Here is an 18,120-nt window from a genome sequence, read left to right as displayed (position 1 = left end):
TGTCTTGTTTGTTTATCACTTATGCATAATTGTTCATGATTCTTGCAGTGTTTTTCTTATGTTCTGCCGTGCTGATTCCCAGACATTGTTATTGTGTGCAGGGCTCTTTAAAATTCTTCCCCTCGACGCTCTGCTTCTGTAACTCCGCCCTTCTTCTTGCATCATCCGCCTTCGGTTTGTGTTTTCTGCCTGTGTGTGCGAGGAGCGATTACTCTTTCTCCCTCAGCTTAGAAAGGCATTCTGTTTTGACCGCGTTATTACAACATCTCTTCTCTCAAGGTATGACAAATAAAGTACCTAGAACGTTCTTCATGCATCTATCTTCATGGAAGCTTGAACATCGGGAATGAATGTTTATGCGAGTTCTGCTATCTGCCATTAGCTTATATACGGAGACTACAGCATATCTCGCGAACCTTCTCTACATATACCTGTGGCGGAATACATATCGTCCATCTGAGTTGAATAATATGGAAACTCCTCTTTGTTTTGAGTTGTATGTTGATGAAAATATTTGATTGTATTGAGACAATTTTAATTTGTGGTGGTCTGTTGGAGTAAAGTGAGTTTCTTGCAAGAGGCATACATCAGCTTGCAGTTTAATTAGGTGATTATTGATTTTTGTTCTCTTAGCCTGTGAACCAGCTCCTCTTACATTCCAGGTTACAAATTCGATTACTGGCATTGTTTTACATGGATACAGAGTCTAATATAAAAGTATGTGTTTACTTGCATTATCCATTACATGTGAGATTATTCTCAATTGATCTGTAGTGAGTGGTTAATGTTAAGCTTATAAGGTTTGGAGCAATAGTTAGAGCTGCAGGCACATGTATGAATGTTGATATGATTGCAGTGGTATATTTCAGGACTTTTTCTGTACACAGTATCCAGGACATAGATAAAACATGACAACAAACATTCTTGCAAACAAACACAGAACAAGTAACATTTAGTTAGAGTTTTTAGAGAATTAAGTTAGAGAATTTAGAGAAGTTAGAGAAAACATCTTTATTCCACACTTTTTCATCCATTTCATCCTCCACTTACAGAAGCAAATTTGTAGTTGTGCAGTAACAGACTGTAGTCCATCTATAGTCCCTTTCACCTTGTTTTTCAATTGTCAGGACACCTACAGGACCACTACAGAGCAGGTATAGTGGATCATTCTCAGCACTCTGCAGTAGTACTGACATGGTGGTCTGTTAGTGTGTGCAAGTGGATCAGACACCTTGTGCCTCAAGGTCTTGTGTTAGTTTTAAGATGTTCATGTTTGTATCATGCGCACAGCACATATGCATGTGCATTTGGAGTGTAATGATATACATTTTCAGATTTGGGAACAATTTAGATAATAAGGTCAAAACTGTCTTGATTCTACTGAGCTCTAAGGTTATGTTACACAGATTTTTTGGGCTCAGATTAAAAAATGTTCTTCATTTCCTATGTTTCTCATTGCCTGCTGTACTTCTAATAATGTAACCCCCAAATCAGAACCTCTGGAATTTATAAGCAACTCAGATATAAAATCCACTCTTTTGAACGTGAGTGTGTCAATAGTGAAAGCACTGCTCCTCTCCACCCAGTGATTTACATGAAAGACTGTAAATGAGTGATGCTCAAAACAGACCAAGAGGTGTATTGGACATAAAGTTTATTAGTGCAGTACGTTGTTTTATGTTAGTACAACCTGTGTTAGCTATTTTTTGTTAAGTGCTTAATTTCTATTAAAGTTACAGGTGATTTACGATTTATATTTTCTACAGAGCCTGAGTTCGATTCCCCGGCCGGGCGACCAGGGTCTTCTCTGTGTGGAGTTTGCATGTTCTCCCCGTGTCTGCGTGGGTTTCCTCCGGGTTCTCCGGTTTCCTCCCATTAATGTCATTTACCACTGACAAAACATATTCTACTAAATTGTAAAGATGTGATGTAAAGATATCACACCCAAATATTTCACATTTTTGTGTCACTTTTCTTTTTGTGTTTGGTGTGTAATAAGCTTTACATTGACAGCACATGCCATAATTCCTTTAAAATTATTAACAAAAACACTTTAACTTAGGTTCTTAACATTTTGCTTTGAAGATTCAGTACTGGAATACTTTACCATTTGTCCTGGATTTTTTTTATTATTATTTTTAATACTGGATAAGTCGTGAAAAGCTGTGATTCAATTTTGCATGGACTGAACAAGTTTCCAGAAACCAAAAACCCTCCATCACAAATGGACACAGACAATCATGTACCCTGCCAGGGAGAGGGTCACTGGGATCTACCCCAGGAGCCAGGCATGAGGGTAGCATCCCTCGGTGAGTGCCTGGTGGTCCAGCAGTGCCATATAGGTAGTGCAGTGGGAGATGGTGGGGAGGCCGCCTAGGCCCCTGCGACAGAAACTGTCTTGTGGTACATGGAATGTAACCTCACTAGGGGGAAAGGAGCCAGAGCTTGTGCGGGAGGTTGAGAGGTACCAACTAGATGTAGTTGGGCTCACCTCCACCCACAGTGTCGACTCAGGAACCAAATTCCTGGATAGGGGTTGATCCCTCTCCTACTCAGGAGTTACACAGGGTAAGAGGCGCCAGGTGGGTGTGGGGAGTCCCTGGCTGGAGTTTATCCCAATGGATGAGAGGGTGCGCTTATGCACCAAACAACAGGTTGGAGTATTCGGCCTTCTTGGAGTGAGTGGCTGGGATTCTGGAAAGGGCCCCACCTACAGACTCTATAGTCTTACTAGGACACTTCAATGCTCATGTTGGCAATGACTGGGAGACCTGGAGAGGTGGGATTAGGAAGAACGGCCTGCCCAATCTAAATGCAAATAGTAAATTGTTATTGGACTTCTGTGCCAGGCATGGATTGTCCACAACGAACACCAAGTTTGAACACAAGGATGTTCATAAGTGTGGATGGTACCAGAGCTCCTTGGGTCAAAGGTCAATGATCGACTTTGTTGTATAATTTGACTTGGGAGCATACGTTCTGGACTCTCGGGTGAGGAGAGGTGTTGAGCTGCCAACTGATCACCATCTGGTGGTGAGTTGGATCAGATGGCAGGTAAGACTGATGATCAGACGTGGTAGGCCCAAGCGAGTAGTGAGGGTGTGCTGGAAATGACTGTTGGAGGCCCCTGTTTGTAATGATTTTAACACCCACCTCCCTAGTTTCTGGATGTAGGCAACATCAATGTTCTTGCATCAGTTCAACCAGATATCGTAGGTGCCTTCCCTGGCATTGTACTTGTTATTCCAGGTAGTCCCACAGGATTCAAATCTGGGGATTTTGAAGGCCAGTTCAGATGTGTGAATGCTTCTGCGTGTTCATCATGCCAATCAGTCATATGCACAGCCCTGCGAATGCAAGAATTGTTATCTTGGAATGCAGGGATAGAAATAAAATGATGAACAAATGGCAAAACCTCGTTGTCCAGCGGCTCAGTCTAGGCACTGTGGTTCAAATTTACTGACACCTCAGCCAAAGGACTCATTTCTATGTAATTAGAACAGCCCCAGAACATCACAGAGCCCCCACCAGCTTTAACCATGCCTTGCATGCAGTCCTCATTGAAGGCTTCATGAGGCCATGATGAAATTGACGCGTAGCATGATTCGCATACAGGCAGTAATGAGATTCATATTCTAGTGCGCATGCGCGAACGTGCATGCTGCCTGTTACAGCAGCTCCTGTTCATGTTCTTTCGTTTTTGCTTTTAACTTTTCTTTACCTTTTTAACAGTTTATTTATTTTGACGAGACAATTTAGGGAAGCTGTGCCCTCTCGAAACATGCGAGTAGAGAGTGTTTTGGTCTGTTTTTTCGCCGTGAAAGCGCTACTTTCACTCACTCCCCGTGTCCGCCGCAGTGATGCAGCATGGCCGCTTTGTTTACACCCGGGACCAGCTGATCGGGCTGCAGCCGGTCGGCATGGCGACCAGGACAACGAACATCCCCAAAGAGCTTTGAAGACGGACGCAGAGGGGGAATAAACCAGCACGTGGGGAAAGCGAGGGAGAGACAGCGGAGGCTTATGGAGAAGAAGGGATATAAGCCGTGTCTCCCCTCCGTCATCATGGGCAACGTGAGGTCGCTGGCTAATAAGATGGACGAGCTAACAGCACTAGCCAGGAGTCAGAGGGAGTACCGGGAGTGTAGTTTAATGTGCTTTTCGGAGACATGGCTACACCAGGACATCCCGGATGACCATGTTTCCATCAATGGCTTCCAGACTGTTCGGGCCGACCGGGGCCGCACCGAGAGCGGTAAGCGCAAAGAAGGCGGGCTCGCTGTGCTAGTTAATAACCACTGGTGTAACCCTGGTCACATTACCATCAAGGAATGTACCTGTTGTCCGGACATTGAGCTGTTGGTTGTCGGACTCAGGCCATATTATTTACCACGCGAGTATTCGCATGCCATCATCGTGACTATCTACATTCCCCCCTCTGCCAACCCGACGTCGGCAAGTGACGTCATTTACTCAACTACAGCACGTCTCCAAACGCAACACCCGAGTGCCTTTATCGCCATATCAGGTGACTTTAACCATGTCGCTATGGCCAAGGCACTACCACACTTCACTCAGTATGTGGACTGTCCCACCAGAGAGGAAAGAACACTGGACCTGCTGTATGCTAATGTTAAGGACGCATACAGCTGCTCCCCCCTCCCCCCTCTGGGTAGGTCAGACCACAACTTGGTACACCTCAGCTCCTGTTATGTGCCACTGGTGAAGAGTCAGCCTGTGACCAATCGGATAGTGAGGAGATGGTCTGGGGAGACGAACGAGGCACTGCAGGATTGTTTTGAGGCTACTGATTGGTCTGCACTCTGTGAGCCACACGGAGAGGACATCGGCGGGCTCACAGAGTGCATCACGTACTACATTAACTTCTGTGTGGACTCCACTGTCCCAACCAGGACTGTTAAATGTTACCCAAACAACAAGCCGTGGGTTACAAAGGACATTAAGGCTCTCCTCAACAAGAAGAAGAGGGCCTTCAGAGCTGGAGACAGGGTGGAGGTGAGAACAATCCAGAGGGAACTGAGGACAGCTATCAAGGAGGCAAAGGACAAATATAGGAGGAAACTGGAGTGGAAACTCCAGCAGAAAAACATGAGGCATCACCAGCTTCAGGTCCAGCAGCAACGGTGGAGCAGAGGTCAGTGTGGCCAACAAGCTAAATCTGTTCTTTGACACTGCAGGCTCTGCCCCCTCCCCCCCCAGCCTGACTGCTCTGCTGCCAGTCCTCAGCAGACCATCCCACTCATCCCCCCTCCCCCTCCTGATAGCCTGCTCCCCTCCTGCGACAGCCCATCTCACACCTCCCCCCCCCCCCACCCACCACCTCTACAGTGCATCTCACTGCTGACCAGGTGAGAAGACAACTGAAGAGACTCCACGCAAACAAGGCTGCAGGCCCTGATGGGGTTCCACCCAGGGTGCTTAAAGCCTGTGCCAGCCAACTTTGTGGAGTACTTCAACATGTCTTCAACTTGAGCCTGAGTCTCCAGAGGGTCCCCATGATGTGGAAGACATCCTGCATTGTTCCTTTTCCAAAGATGCCACAACCCAGTGACGCCAAGGACTACAGGCCAGTGGCACTGACGTCTCATGTCATGAAGACCGTGGAGAGGCTCGTCTTGGATCACCTCCAACCCATAGTCCAGCCTATTCTAGATCCCCTCCAGTTTGCCTATCAGCCCCGCCTGGGAGTTGAAGACGCCATCATCTACCTGCTCAACGAGTTTACGCTCACCTGGATAAGCCAGCCAGCTTATGTTTTTTGACTTCTCCAGTGCATTTAACACCGTCTGTGTCCTGGATTGTTGACTACCTGACTGGCAGACCACAGTATGTATGCCTGCTGCACTGTGTGTCGGACAGAGTGGTCAGCAACACTGGAGTTCCACAAGGAACTGTCCTCTCTCCCTTCCTCTTCACCCTCTACACCACAGACTTCATCTACTGCACAGAGACTTGCCACCTTCAGAAGTTTTCTGATGACTCTGCAATAGTTGGATATATCAGCAAGGGAAATGAGGATGAGTACAGGGCGACGGTGAAGGACTTTGTCGCATGGTGCGAGCAGAACCACCTGCAGCTCAATGTGACAAAGACAAAGGAACTGGTGGTGGACCTGAGGAGGGACAAGGCATCGGTGACCCCTGTGTCCATCAGCGGGGTCAGTGTGGACACTGTGGATTATTACAAATATCTGGGTGTGTATATTGACAATAAACTGGACTGGGCTAAGAACACTGACGCCCTCTACAGGAAGGGCCAAAGTCGTCTCTATTTTCTGAGGCGCCTGAGGTCCTTCAACACCTGCCGGACTATGCTCAGGATCTTCTATGAGTCTGTGGTGACGAGTGCTATACTTTATGCTGTTGCATCTGGGGAAGCAGGCTGAGGGTGGCAGATGCCAACAGACTCAGCAAACTGATCCGCAAGGCCGGTGATGTTGTGGATGTGGAGCTGAACTCGCTAATGGCCGTGTTGGAGAGGAGGACGCTGTCTAAGCTGAAGGCCATTATGAACAATGGCTCTCACCCACTCTACGACACATTGATGAGAAACAAGAGCTCATTCAGCTCAAGATTCACTCTACCAAAATGCACCACAGAGCGCCACAGGAAGTCTTTCTTATCTGTGGCCATCAAACTCTATAACTCCTCCCTCAGTGTGTGATTCACAAAACTCAATACGAAACTGTTCATATGTGCAATAATAACAATTGTGTGTGCAATAACTCAGAGGGACACTAACTTAATTTAAATAATTGTAACTGCTTTATACCTGATGTCTCATATTACTATAACAATCACTGCCACCTTACTATACTCATAAGTACTTAAATCTTGTGTACATACTGTAAATTTCTCTATATTGTCTTAAATTATTAGTAAAGTGTTTATTTTTACATAAGTGGCTGCAACTGTAACAACTGCAATTTCCCCCTGGGATCAATAAAGGAATCTGAATCTGAATCTGACCAGATAACGTTTCCAGTCATGAACAGTCCAATTTTTGTGTCTCTTCATTCACTGTAACCAGACAATGTTGTGAACAGAAATGAGCAAAGGCCTCTTGTGTGCCACTCAATCTATTAATCTAATCAAACACCCACAGGTATTTATAGCCCGATCATCCTCATGCATTGCCATTTGCAGGAGCATGAAGTTACTACCTTACTTATTTTTCTTTAAAGTCTTGCCTTGAATTAAAGAAACTTTTTTCATTTCTTAATGCCAATTCAGACAGTGAAAGTTACATGCAGAAAGCATTCAGATATATTTCATTTTCTTCTCTTGCTTTGTAGTAGTCAATTATCTTTAGTTTCAGATACTGAACCAGCAGTTTAGATTTACCCATGGCTGTGAAGTGAGTTTTGAATTACTGGAAAAATTGATTCTGCTTTGAATTTGTCTTTTACAAAGCTAGGATTAAGGCCTAATGAATCTAATAAGCTCTAGGACAAATGCTATGAACAAATCCAGCTTGGCCCCAGAGTTTCCTGTAAGGGCATGAACTTCAGTGGCGTAATGTCTATTTGAAGAGTTGGTGTAATTAGTTTGTTGGCTTTTCCATATTTGAAGGAAATGTATTCTTTCTTTACCCTTTCTGTCAGTTGATGTAAGTGGGGCCTGCATATGTTTCAGATTACTTTTGTTGCATTGTATGTTTAGATTTTCTTTTTTCTTTTTCCAAAAATAAATCATGTCTTGTTTCAAGTATTCTCCTGCACTTCCCTACCCAGTTTAAATGTACTTCCATTAACACATCAGGACACTCCACCAAGAGGAATGTAAGCTGCTGAAATACGTTAAACCTAAGAATATGGCATCCAGAACATGTTCCAGTACTCAGTAAACATCATCTGGTACCCTCAACATGAACACTTCTCATAATCTCAAAATGCACCAGCACATTCACACAAGAACTTTGACCAGATATCGGGGGAGGTGGGGGACATTGACTCAGAATGGGCCATGTTCCGTTCCTCCATTGCTGAAGCGGCTGACTGTAGCTGTGGCCGTAAGGTAGTTGGTGCCTGTCGGGGCGGTAATCCTCGAACCCGGTGGTGGACACCCCAGGTGAGAGATGCCGTCAAGCTGAAGAAGGAGTCCTACCGGGCATGGTTGGCCTGTGGGACACCAGAGGCAGCTGGCAGGTATCGACAGGCCAAGCGATCTGCGGCTTCAGTTGTCGCCAAGGCAAAAACCCGTGTATGGGAGGAGTTTGGTGAGGCCTTGGAAAGTGACTTTAAGTCGGCTCCGAAAAGATTCTGGCAAACCGTCAGGCGACTCAGAAGGGGAAAGCAGTGTGCCACTAGCACTGTATATAGTGGAGATGGTGTGCTGCTGACTTCGACTGAAGACGTCATTGGGCGGTGGAAGGAATACTTTGAGGACCTTCTCAATCCCACCGACACGTTCTCCAGTGAGGAGGCTGAGTCTGGGGACATGGGAATAGGCTTGTCCATTACTGAGGCCGAAGTCGCTAAGGTAGTTAAGAAGCTCCTTGGTGGCAAGGCTCCAGGAGTGGATGAGATCCACCCTGAGTTCCTCAAGGCTCTGGATGTTGTGGGGCTGTCTTGGCTGACACGCCTTTTCAACATTGCGTGGACATTGGGGGCGGTGCCACTGGATTGGCAGACTGGGGTGGTGGTGCCTCTTTTTAAAAAAGGGGACCGGAGGGTGTGTTCCAACTACAGGGGAATCACACTCCTCAGCCTCCCTGGCAAGGTCTATGCAGGGGTACTGGAGAAGAGAGTCCGGCTTATAGTCGAACCTCGGATCCAGGAGGAACAGTGCGGGTTCCGCCCTGCTCGTGGAACACTGGACCAACTCTTCACCCTCTCCAGGATTCTGGAGGGTTCATGGGAGTTTGCCCAACCAGTCCACATGTGCTTTGTGGATCTGGAGAAGGCATTCGACTGTGTTCCCCGGGGTATTCTGTGGGAGGTGCTTCGGGAGTACGGGGTACATGGCTCACAAACGAAGCTGGAGTTTGGTTCGCATAGCCGGCAGTAAGTCAGACTCGTTCCCAGTGAGAGTTGGACTCCGTCAGGGCTGCCCTTTGTCACCGATTCTATTCATAATTTTTATGGATAGAATTTCTAGGCGCAGTCAAGGGATGGAGGGTGTCCGGTTTGGTGACCTCAGGGTCACATCGCTGCTGTTTGCAGATGATGTGGTCCTATTGGGGACATCAGGCCGCGAACTTCAGCTTTCGCTGGATCGGTTTGCAGCCGAGTGTGAAGCGGCTGGGATGAGAATCAGTACCTCTAAATCCGAGACCATGGTTCTCAGGCGGAAAAGGGTGGAGAGCCCTCTCTGGGTCGGGGATAAGCTCTTGCCTCAAGTGGAGGAGTTCAAGTATCTCGGGGTCTTGTTCACGAGTGATGGTACAAGGGAGCGGGAGATTGACAGGCGGATTGGTGCTGGGTCAGCAGTGATGCGGGCTCTTTACCGGTCTGTTGTGGTAAAGAAAGAGCTGAGCCATAAGGCAAGGCTCTCGATTTACCGGTCGATCTACGTTCCCACCCTCACCTATGGTCATTAGCTTTGGGTAATGACCGAAAGAATAAGATCGCGAATACAAGCGGCCGAAATGAGTTTCCTCCGCAGGGTGTCTGGACTCTCCCTTAGAGATAGGGTGAGAAGTTCAGTCATCCGGGAGGGACTCGGAGTAGAGCCGCTGCTTCTTCACGTCGAGAGGAGCCAGCTGAGGTGGTTCGGGCATCTGGTTAGGATGCCTCCTGGACGCCTCCCTCGGGAGGTGTCACAGGCGAGTCCACTTGGGAGGAGACCCCGGGGAAGACCCAGGACACGCTGGCGCGACTATATCGCCCAGCTGGCCTGGGAGCGCCTCGGAATCCCCCTTGGAGAGCTGGTGGAAGTGGCTGGGGAAAGGGAGGTCTGGGCTTCATTGCTTAGGATGCTGCCCCCGTGACCCGAACCCCGGAGAAGCGGAAGATAATGGATGGATGGATGGATGGATGGATGGACATTCACACAAGAGAGAAAACGTATCACTAATCAGAGTGTGGGAAGAGTTTTAATCAGCAGTCCCATTTCCAAGAATACCAGCGCATTCTCACAGGAGAGAGGCCGTTTTACTGCTCAGAATGTGGGAAGAGTTTTACTCAACTGAATCATCTCTAATGACACCAGCACATTCATGCAGGAGAGAGGCCATATCACAACTCAGAGTGTGGGAGAAGTTTTAATTGTCAGTACTCTCCAAGAACACATGTTCAAAAACCACATACTCTTTTTTGATACTGTTTCCAAAAAATTTGCATAAAATGAATATTTTCTTGTTCTGAGCATCAAGTCAAGCTCATGCACCCAATGAGAAGGTGTGGTACTGCATATTCTTCCAAAAATTAGTTTAATTTGTTATGTCTGTTGAAAACAATTGAGAGGCTCCACATTCAATAATAAGAGATTTTATTTACTTTCTAATTTAGTTTTTTTTTGCTAGGGTAGTGTGTCTGATAATATGGTGTATGTTTTGAAACTGTGTGCTTGGCTCCTTGAGTCCCTCTGTTGCATCAGTAGCCCTAAAGACTGTAACAGTCTTTTTTTGCTGTGCTGGGTAGAAATGAACAGTGTTGTAATGGAGATGCTGCAGTATGAAAGACTGCAGGACTTCAAGCTGTCTGAGTGATTTACTGGTGACCTCTCCTCAGTTTGGCCTACACATGCCTGTTCTACGCAGCATAAAGTTGCATACAGGCCAGACTGCAACTCATACATGAATGTTCCATTACTGTTTTAAGTGAATTTAAGATATGTTCTTCATGAGAGATTGTTCCTTGAGACACGAGGTCTTCTATGCCAAAATGCAATCAATCCTACCAGACATAGCGGCTGTCGATAGTACAGAAGTTAGAACTGGGTATCTCCATCATTGTTGAACTGAGTGAAAGGTGACCCTTTGGGGACATTCAAGGCCTTGGGCCTTACCGAGAGTGACTCTTGCTGTTGTCTTTAGGACTAAAATCAAATGAAAACATTAGGATGTGCACAATGAACCCTTTTTTGACTGAATCTCACCAATGACACTGTTCAGGGAAATGCAGTCCAAGTCTGCTTAATGATAGTTTTGATTTGTAATAATGAATCAACATGCGTGTCCAATTCTGTATGTGGATTACCTAATTTACATATCATTTGCACACAGGTACAGGTGCTGTCAACCCCCACCACTGTCTCTCTCTCATAGTATAGTTTTAGCTTGCTGGTTTCTTTCCTTAAGCTTTGGTTTTCTTTAAGTTAAACAAAGTTAACCTGAGATTTTTTTTTCTACATTTCTTTTTTTATGCATCTCTTTTTATTATTTAAATAATGTTTTTTTTTTATGTTGCTGTAAATGTGAAAAAATCCTATTATTCAATTCAATTCAAGTTCATTTGTATAGCTTATTTGTATAGTATAGTTTTTACAACAATGTCGTCACAAAGCAGCTTTACAGAAGTTTGCAAACATAGTTACAACATATATCCCCCAGTGAGCAAGCCAGAGGCAACGGTGGCAAGGAAAAACTCCCTCAGACTCGAGGAAGGGGAGACCCATCCTCCTCTGGTCAAACAGTATTTACAATTTAATAAGCTTAATACCAAATAGAAGCTAAGAGGATCTCTGTTTGAAGACTGGATTGTAACGCTTTAGAAACTGCACTGGTAGAGGCAGTTTCTGACTGAGGCAGTCTCTGACTGAGTCTTTATGAAAAGTGGGAGTGAGCTGAAACAGGCCCATCCTATCTCAATGCTGGTACATCTAGATGGCACAGTGATGTAATTGTAGTTGTTGCAGTTGGCACAAGTGCACAGGAGAGTGTTAACTGCTTAACTAGTGGCCTATCAAACAAATCACTCATTTTAGTTCATTTTAATAATAGAACGCATTTAAGATTTAGGACATTCTGGCACTGCTCTCAGCTCACTGGACTAACTGTTAATTTCAGTTCAAACGCTCCAGCCTCCTAAAGACTCCCACTTTATCAGAGTAATGGAGAACTGTAGAAGGAGCAGCTCATATGCAAAACCCTGCAAATCTCCTTCATACAGTATACAGTAATGTTCATAAATTCACAATCTGTGTTTTCAATAGTATAACAGTACAGTACAGTTTTATACGTTTGGAATCATTTGTAAGAAGCTGTAAAAATGAAGAAATGTTGGGTGTGTCTATAATGATAGATGTTTATAAAATGAGTGAGAAAGCTGTAAAGCATCAAGAGCAATGTACTACAAATGTCTAGACTTCCTTTCATTTGCAGAGTGATGATCAAAAATGGACCAAATACTGGAATCTGACAAGACATAACAATAAACAGATAATTATTCATTTATCATTTAATACCTTCTGGTTCACCATTTAGAGCATTTAAATCAACATTGTACAAGCAGTGTAATCAAAGCTGTGAAAATGGTGACTGAGGTATGTAAGAAACAACCGGAACATTTTCAGGAAGACGGTACATCTTATTTTTAGTTGTGTGCAAAAAAAACAACTATTTAAAACTGAATAAGTTTAATGTTTACTTTATTAAAATACACTACAATCAACTACAGTGTTTAAGCTTTTTAGTCTGACTTCATATTTTCATTTCGAAAGCAGGATTACCCTTAATTAGAGACTTTTATTAAAGTAAATGATAACAGATAGACTAAGTTAGCTGCTTAACTAGAGTTAAGGGCTTAACTGAATACGGGTGGGATTTATAGTAGCGACCTTTCCACCTGTTTCAGTAACTGTGTGGTTCCAGCGTGAAGCCGCTTCAGGCCAGGTGATGGCGCTAACTCTGTAGCTATAACTTTCTCCAACTGCACTAAAGCGGAGAAGCAGAAGATTGTGTTGTGGTCAGCAGTCCACGCCTCCGCGATGCTGGACGAACAGAAACAAGAGCTGAACTGCTGAAGGTAGGAAGCTGTCCGACACTTTAACACTCACTGTTCTTTCTTCAGAGAGACAAACAGCTGGAGACACATTTGAGTATGAAAATAAGCTTTGATGGGTTTTATTTATTCTGATTTCTTTACGGTTTACACGGCAAAAAGACTAATTTGAAAACATATACGTTAATAATGCTCTTATGTAGTGGATTAAAATTATGTTTTGTTTTCGAGCCAAATTTACGTAGTTAGTTCTACAAACAAGCTTGGAATAAGCTTTTGTGATTCTTGGTTTTCTGATGTTCGCTTATAATATGTGTGCTAATTTTATCAAGTCATTTCCTTCACAGTGAAACAAACTGTAGAAATGAGGCCTTTTAACAGGACTTGCTCTGTCATATTGAGAACATATACAACAGATCTTATCAAACAGTCGCTTACAAAACAATATGCAAAAAAGAAGCCGTTCCGATATTAGTCATGTTATAGTAATAGGTGTAGAAATATTGACTGATATGCTGGTTGTACTCGCATTGGATAATGTATACAAATGTGGTAAAAAGGTCATTTTTGTTCTAGAACAATATGAAGTGTTTCCTGACTTAATGTCTGGGTGGGAGTTGCTAGTCAATGACTGGTAGATACTTTGTTATCACACAGAGTACAATGAAATTGGACCGCAATCCTAACGGGCATAAAGAAAACAGATTAAACTATGAAGAAGAAGGAAAAAAAACAAAACATCCAAACTAATATAAAATTTAAAATGCAAGATGATAAAGGAAAGACTGTATAATTTAAAATGATAAAAAAGTAAAATGAAATTGAATGGTGGCAGCTATGGTATTGCTCGTTTGTGGATGGTAGTGTTTTTATTTACAAAGCAGTCAAATAAATAAACTTTTATATAAGTGTGTGTGTGTGCATATATGTATGTATGTATGTATGTATATGTAATATATATCTTTGCTGTCAGAACAAAATCTTTTTAACAAAATTTTAAAATAAAAATCTCATGACAAATGGACCAAAAGAAACGGCTCAAAATGAATTGGGAAAAAACTCTGGTTTCACTGACTCACATTATATATTTGATATATATATATTTATATATATATATTTACAGGAGATGGAAAAAACCTACTTCACTTTTAAAGTCAATGGAACCAGAGTTTTTTTTTTACAAGTCATTTTGGCTAATTTCGTTTGGTCCAATCATCATGAAATGTACACACAATGTAAAGGGCAACAGACATTTTCAAATTATGTCAAGAACTGAAAAATGACAAAAATGGAGTTACTTGGTTTTGTTCCGACGGCAATGATAATTATGTATGTATATTCAGATACGCACAAACAAAAAAGCTGGTAGATAAGCAAGGTTGCTAACTTAAATAGTAACTAATAGACTCCAAAGATTACCTTATTGGCTGATTGAGGAACTGTATTTTTTTTAATTAAGCTAAGTTAGTTGCGTAGTTCTTTTTTTGAAGATGATGATTTAGCTGGCTGGTGACCTACTGACTAAATTTATCTAACATTAGTATTCACTGCTAAATAATTACATCTTGAGTGAACAAAGTCTCTATTTTAAATGTTGTCAGTCTGTATTGTTACTACATTGTTGAAAAACTGCTCTTTTAAACTGGTTTCATAGCCAAGTTTTTAATACCTCTAAACAATTTATTGCTGAGCTTGTGGACTTGATTGGCTCTCCCACAACCACAACTAGTAAGGAATTGTCATGAAGAAGCTTTTTACTATTTACTAATACAGATACTCTGTTCATAAAATACTACATCAAGGCTCAACACTAAATTATTAACTGAACATGAATTTTGATGGAAATGTCAGATTAAAACAGTTATAATGCTAAGGCCAAGATTTTTTTTTTTTTTTTGAAGAGCACCCCCTTGTGCATCTCAGCATTCTCTATGTTTTTATGTAGTCGTATGTGAAAGTTTAGGCACCCATGCTCAAAAACATTTTGTTGATTTTCTAAATGAAAAAATACTACAGCATCTGCATGAAATAATATAAACATGACAGATGGTCTATGAATTTAAATGCAATGTTTTCTCTTTTTTCTTCTTTTTGCTGAATTCAGTATATTAGAGGGGGGAAAAAATTAAGTGTGATGTATATGGAAATGTTTGGGACCCTCTCTGTCAATTGTGATTTTAAAAAAAAAAAAAAAGGAATTCAGTTTTTGTTAGACCACGGCACTCCATTCCAAAATGCCTCTTCACATGACTTTGTGGTCAAATGCAAACTTCATATGACTGTGATCAGATCACAGATTAAATGCTGCTGATGCTACTGATGATCTTTCCATGCACTCTAAAAAATGGTGGGCTACAAAAAAATATGGAGTTAATTTTTTTGCCAAAACTTTCAAATTAAATTATAATATCCACAAGCAAAATACTGTCAATATATCCAAAATGTAAATAATGTTAAATCAAATATATTTTTTTCCCAAAAGATTTCTACTCATTTTTACTCTTTTATTGTGATATGTAATTACTACTTATTTTGCTAGTTTTTGCTTTCATTTTTTTCTATTTGCTGATTTTGCTGATACATGTTTTGCCGCTGTAATCATTATTTTGCTCCTAAAATTTTGATTCAGACTTTTATCCTTAACAGGGAGCAGGTCTTTGTTGGTCTGCTGATTTGGAGTAACAGGTCTTCTGACATATAACCATTCATGAACCAGCATGAACCCGACCAGCAGCAGTAACTTGTAACTGGAAGTAATCAGTGATATTTTCCACCCTTCACTGTGTTTAGCCAGTGCTATGTTACATTTCTCAACCTACAGATTAAGCTCATGTAGGGCTCGGTTATCACATGATGAGGTCAATCAGGTGTTTTAAGGTACGGAATAGTTAAAAGCATGCAGAACTACAGGTCACCAGAAGCAGAGTTTGGAAAAACTTAAGTAGCTGCAAAGCTCGTCTAAGGTAAGACATCCCAGCACAGGCCTCTCTGGCATTACTAAACTACAGTGTACTATGCGGTCCACCATGTTTGAGGCAAATCAGCTCTGAGTGGGCGTGGCTTCATGTTCAGAAGATGTATCACCCAAATCTGTTGATTAATAGAGAGTGGAGGTCATTATCCAGCTTAGCCCTGGACTTTCCAATATTGGCATGATGCTGGCTAATGATGAATGACAACTTCTGTGGTCTACATATGTATTTGAAGAATTTGAGTAATTGTGTCCAATAGAGGTTTATTCTTTCTCAGTTGATATAAGTGAAGCTTGATGATTTGGATCAAACTGCTTTTGATGCATTGCACACTGAGTTTAGTTTTCCTTTTTTTTTCCAGAAATTAATTATGTCCTGTTTCAAGTCTTCTCCTGCACTTCACTACCCAGCTTGAATGTGCTTACAAAAACGCATCAGGACACTCCACTAAGAAGAATGTGAAGCTGCTGAAACAGGTTAAACATAAGAATATGGCATCCAAAATATATTCCAATACTCAGCGAACATCATCTGGTACTCTGTACATGAACACATTTCACAGACGAACACCAAAACATAGCAAGGTGAGAACTCATTACTGCTCTGAGTGTGGAAAAAGATTTACTCAACCGAGTACTCTCAGAATACACCAGCGCATTCACACAGGAGAGAAGCCGTATCACTGCTTGGAGTGTGGAAAGCGTTTTAATCAACAGAGTAATCTCCAACAACACAAGCGCATTCACACAGGAGAGAAGCCGTATCACTGCTTAGAGTGTGGTAAGAATTTTACCCGACAGAGGACTCTCAAAATACACCAGTACATTCACACAGGAGAGAAGCCGTTTCACTGCTCAGAGTGTGGGAGGAGTTTTAATCAACAGAGTAATCTCCAACAACACAAGCATATACACAGAGAACAGAAGCCGTATTATTGCTCAGAGTGCGGAAGGAGTTTTAATCGTCAGAGTTATCTCCAAGAACACCAGCGCATTCACACAGGAGAGAAGCTTTATCAATGCTCAGAGTGTGAGAAGGCTTTTGCTGTACAGAGTCATCTCCAAAAACACCAGCGTATTCACGCAGAAGTTAAACGTTATGAGTGCTCAGAGTGTGGGAAGAATTTTACTGTACAGAGTACTCTCCGTCGACACCAGCGCATTCACACAGGAGAGAAGCCGTATCACTGCACAGAGTGTGGTAAGAGTTTTAACAGACAGAGCTCTCTCCAACAACACCAGCGCTTGCACACAGGAGAGAAGCCATATCACTGCTCAGAGTGTGGTAAGAATTTTACTCTGCTGAGTAATCTCCAAGAACACCGGCGCATTCACACAGGGGAGAAGCCGTATTACTGCTCAGAGTGTGGGAAGAGTTTTAGGCATTCGAAGACTGTGAAGACACACAAGTGCACTAAGGACAGTGGTGGAAATGGGCAGTAATGAGTCTTACCTTAACATATTCTGGCAGTAAAAGTCTCCAGGGAATAGTTTTTCCAGCCCAGATTTCAAATAACTCCTTTAAGAGAAAAAAAAAATGTTGTTTTCTGCTGTTTCTAAAACAAGGGCAAAGAATGAACTATATTTTCCTGTGCTGAGCAATAGAGTCAAGCCTACAGCTTCTACACCTTCCTATTAGGTGTATATTTCACATAAAAATATTTTCTGTCTAAAAAATTTTTTTTCATGTTGTAGACCTGGAAAAAAAAAACGTTGAATTATGTTGAAAACAATTGAGAAGCTTTACATTCCATAAGATGTTCTTTTGTTTCTAATTTAGTATATCTTAGCTAGCTTGCTTGGTTCCTTGCATTCCCCTTTTGCTCCCTTGATCCTTTGATCCATACACAGTAACTACAGGGAGATTCACTCAAAAGAGGACACTGAATATTCTGTATTCTGTATTCTTGTACTCACATTAGGATGAAACAATTTGAACAAAAAATTTCGCTACATACCATGATGAATGTGTAATTGATTGCATTACATGCGATGCTGGAAGTGATCCCTGTTTTCTGCCAGACACATGAAGTTTTATGGGGGTATGCACCTGGAAGATACAAATGGAGGTTAAATGTCACGACAGCTGTTTGGCACCTACCTCATCGCTCCGACGCAAGGGCATCCTGGCTTGTTTTGAAGCTCTGTATACAGAGCACATTGTGTCATTGATTATTTCGTCCTAGTGAGAGTTATTACCAAATGTTTGGGCCTCTTTTGAATGAATCTCCCTGTAGTTACTGCT

The 18,120-nt window shown here is 42.5% G+C and overlaps 1 protein-coding gene across 1 annotated transcript; it reads left to right on the top strand.

Annotated features, from left to right (window-relative positions):
* Nucleotides 1–12,850: 12,850 nt before the first annotated feature.
* LOC108435322 (zinc finger protein 239-like) lies at nt 12,851–17,662 on the top strand. Its single transcript, XM_017711104.2, has 2 exons — nt 12,851–12,928; nt 16,238–17,662. Exon 2 carries the CDS (start codon nt 16,368–16,370, stop codon nt 17,316–17,318), a length of 951 nt encoding a protein of 316 aa, XP_017566593.1. The 5' UTR covers nt 12,851–12,928; nt 16,238–16,367; the 3' UTR covers nt 17,319–17,662.
* Nucleotides 17,663–18,120: the final 458 nt, after the last annotated feature.

Source organism: Pygocentrus nattereri, chromosome 20, assembly GCF_015220715.1.
Source record: "Pygocentrus nattereri isolate fPygNat1 chromosome 20, fPygNat1.pri, whole genome shotgun sequence".
Taxonomy (NCBI): domain Eukaryota; kingdom Metazoa; phylum Chordata; class Actinopteri; order Characiformes; family Serrasalmidae; genus Pygocentrus; species Pygocentrus nattereri.
The sequence above is the reverse complement of the archived record's forward strand: the minus strand, read 5'-3'. Positions and strand labels throughout refer to the sequence as shown.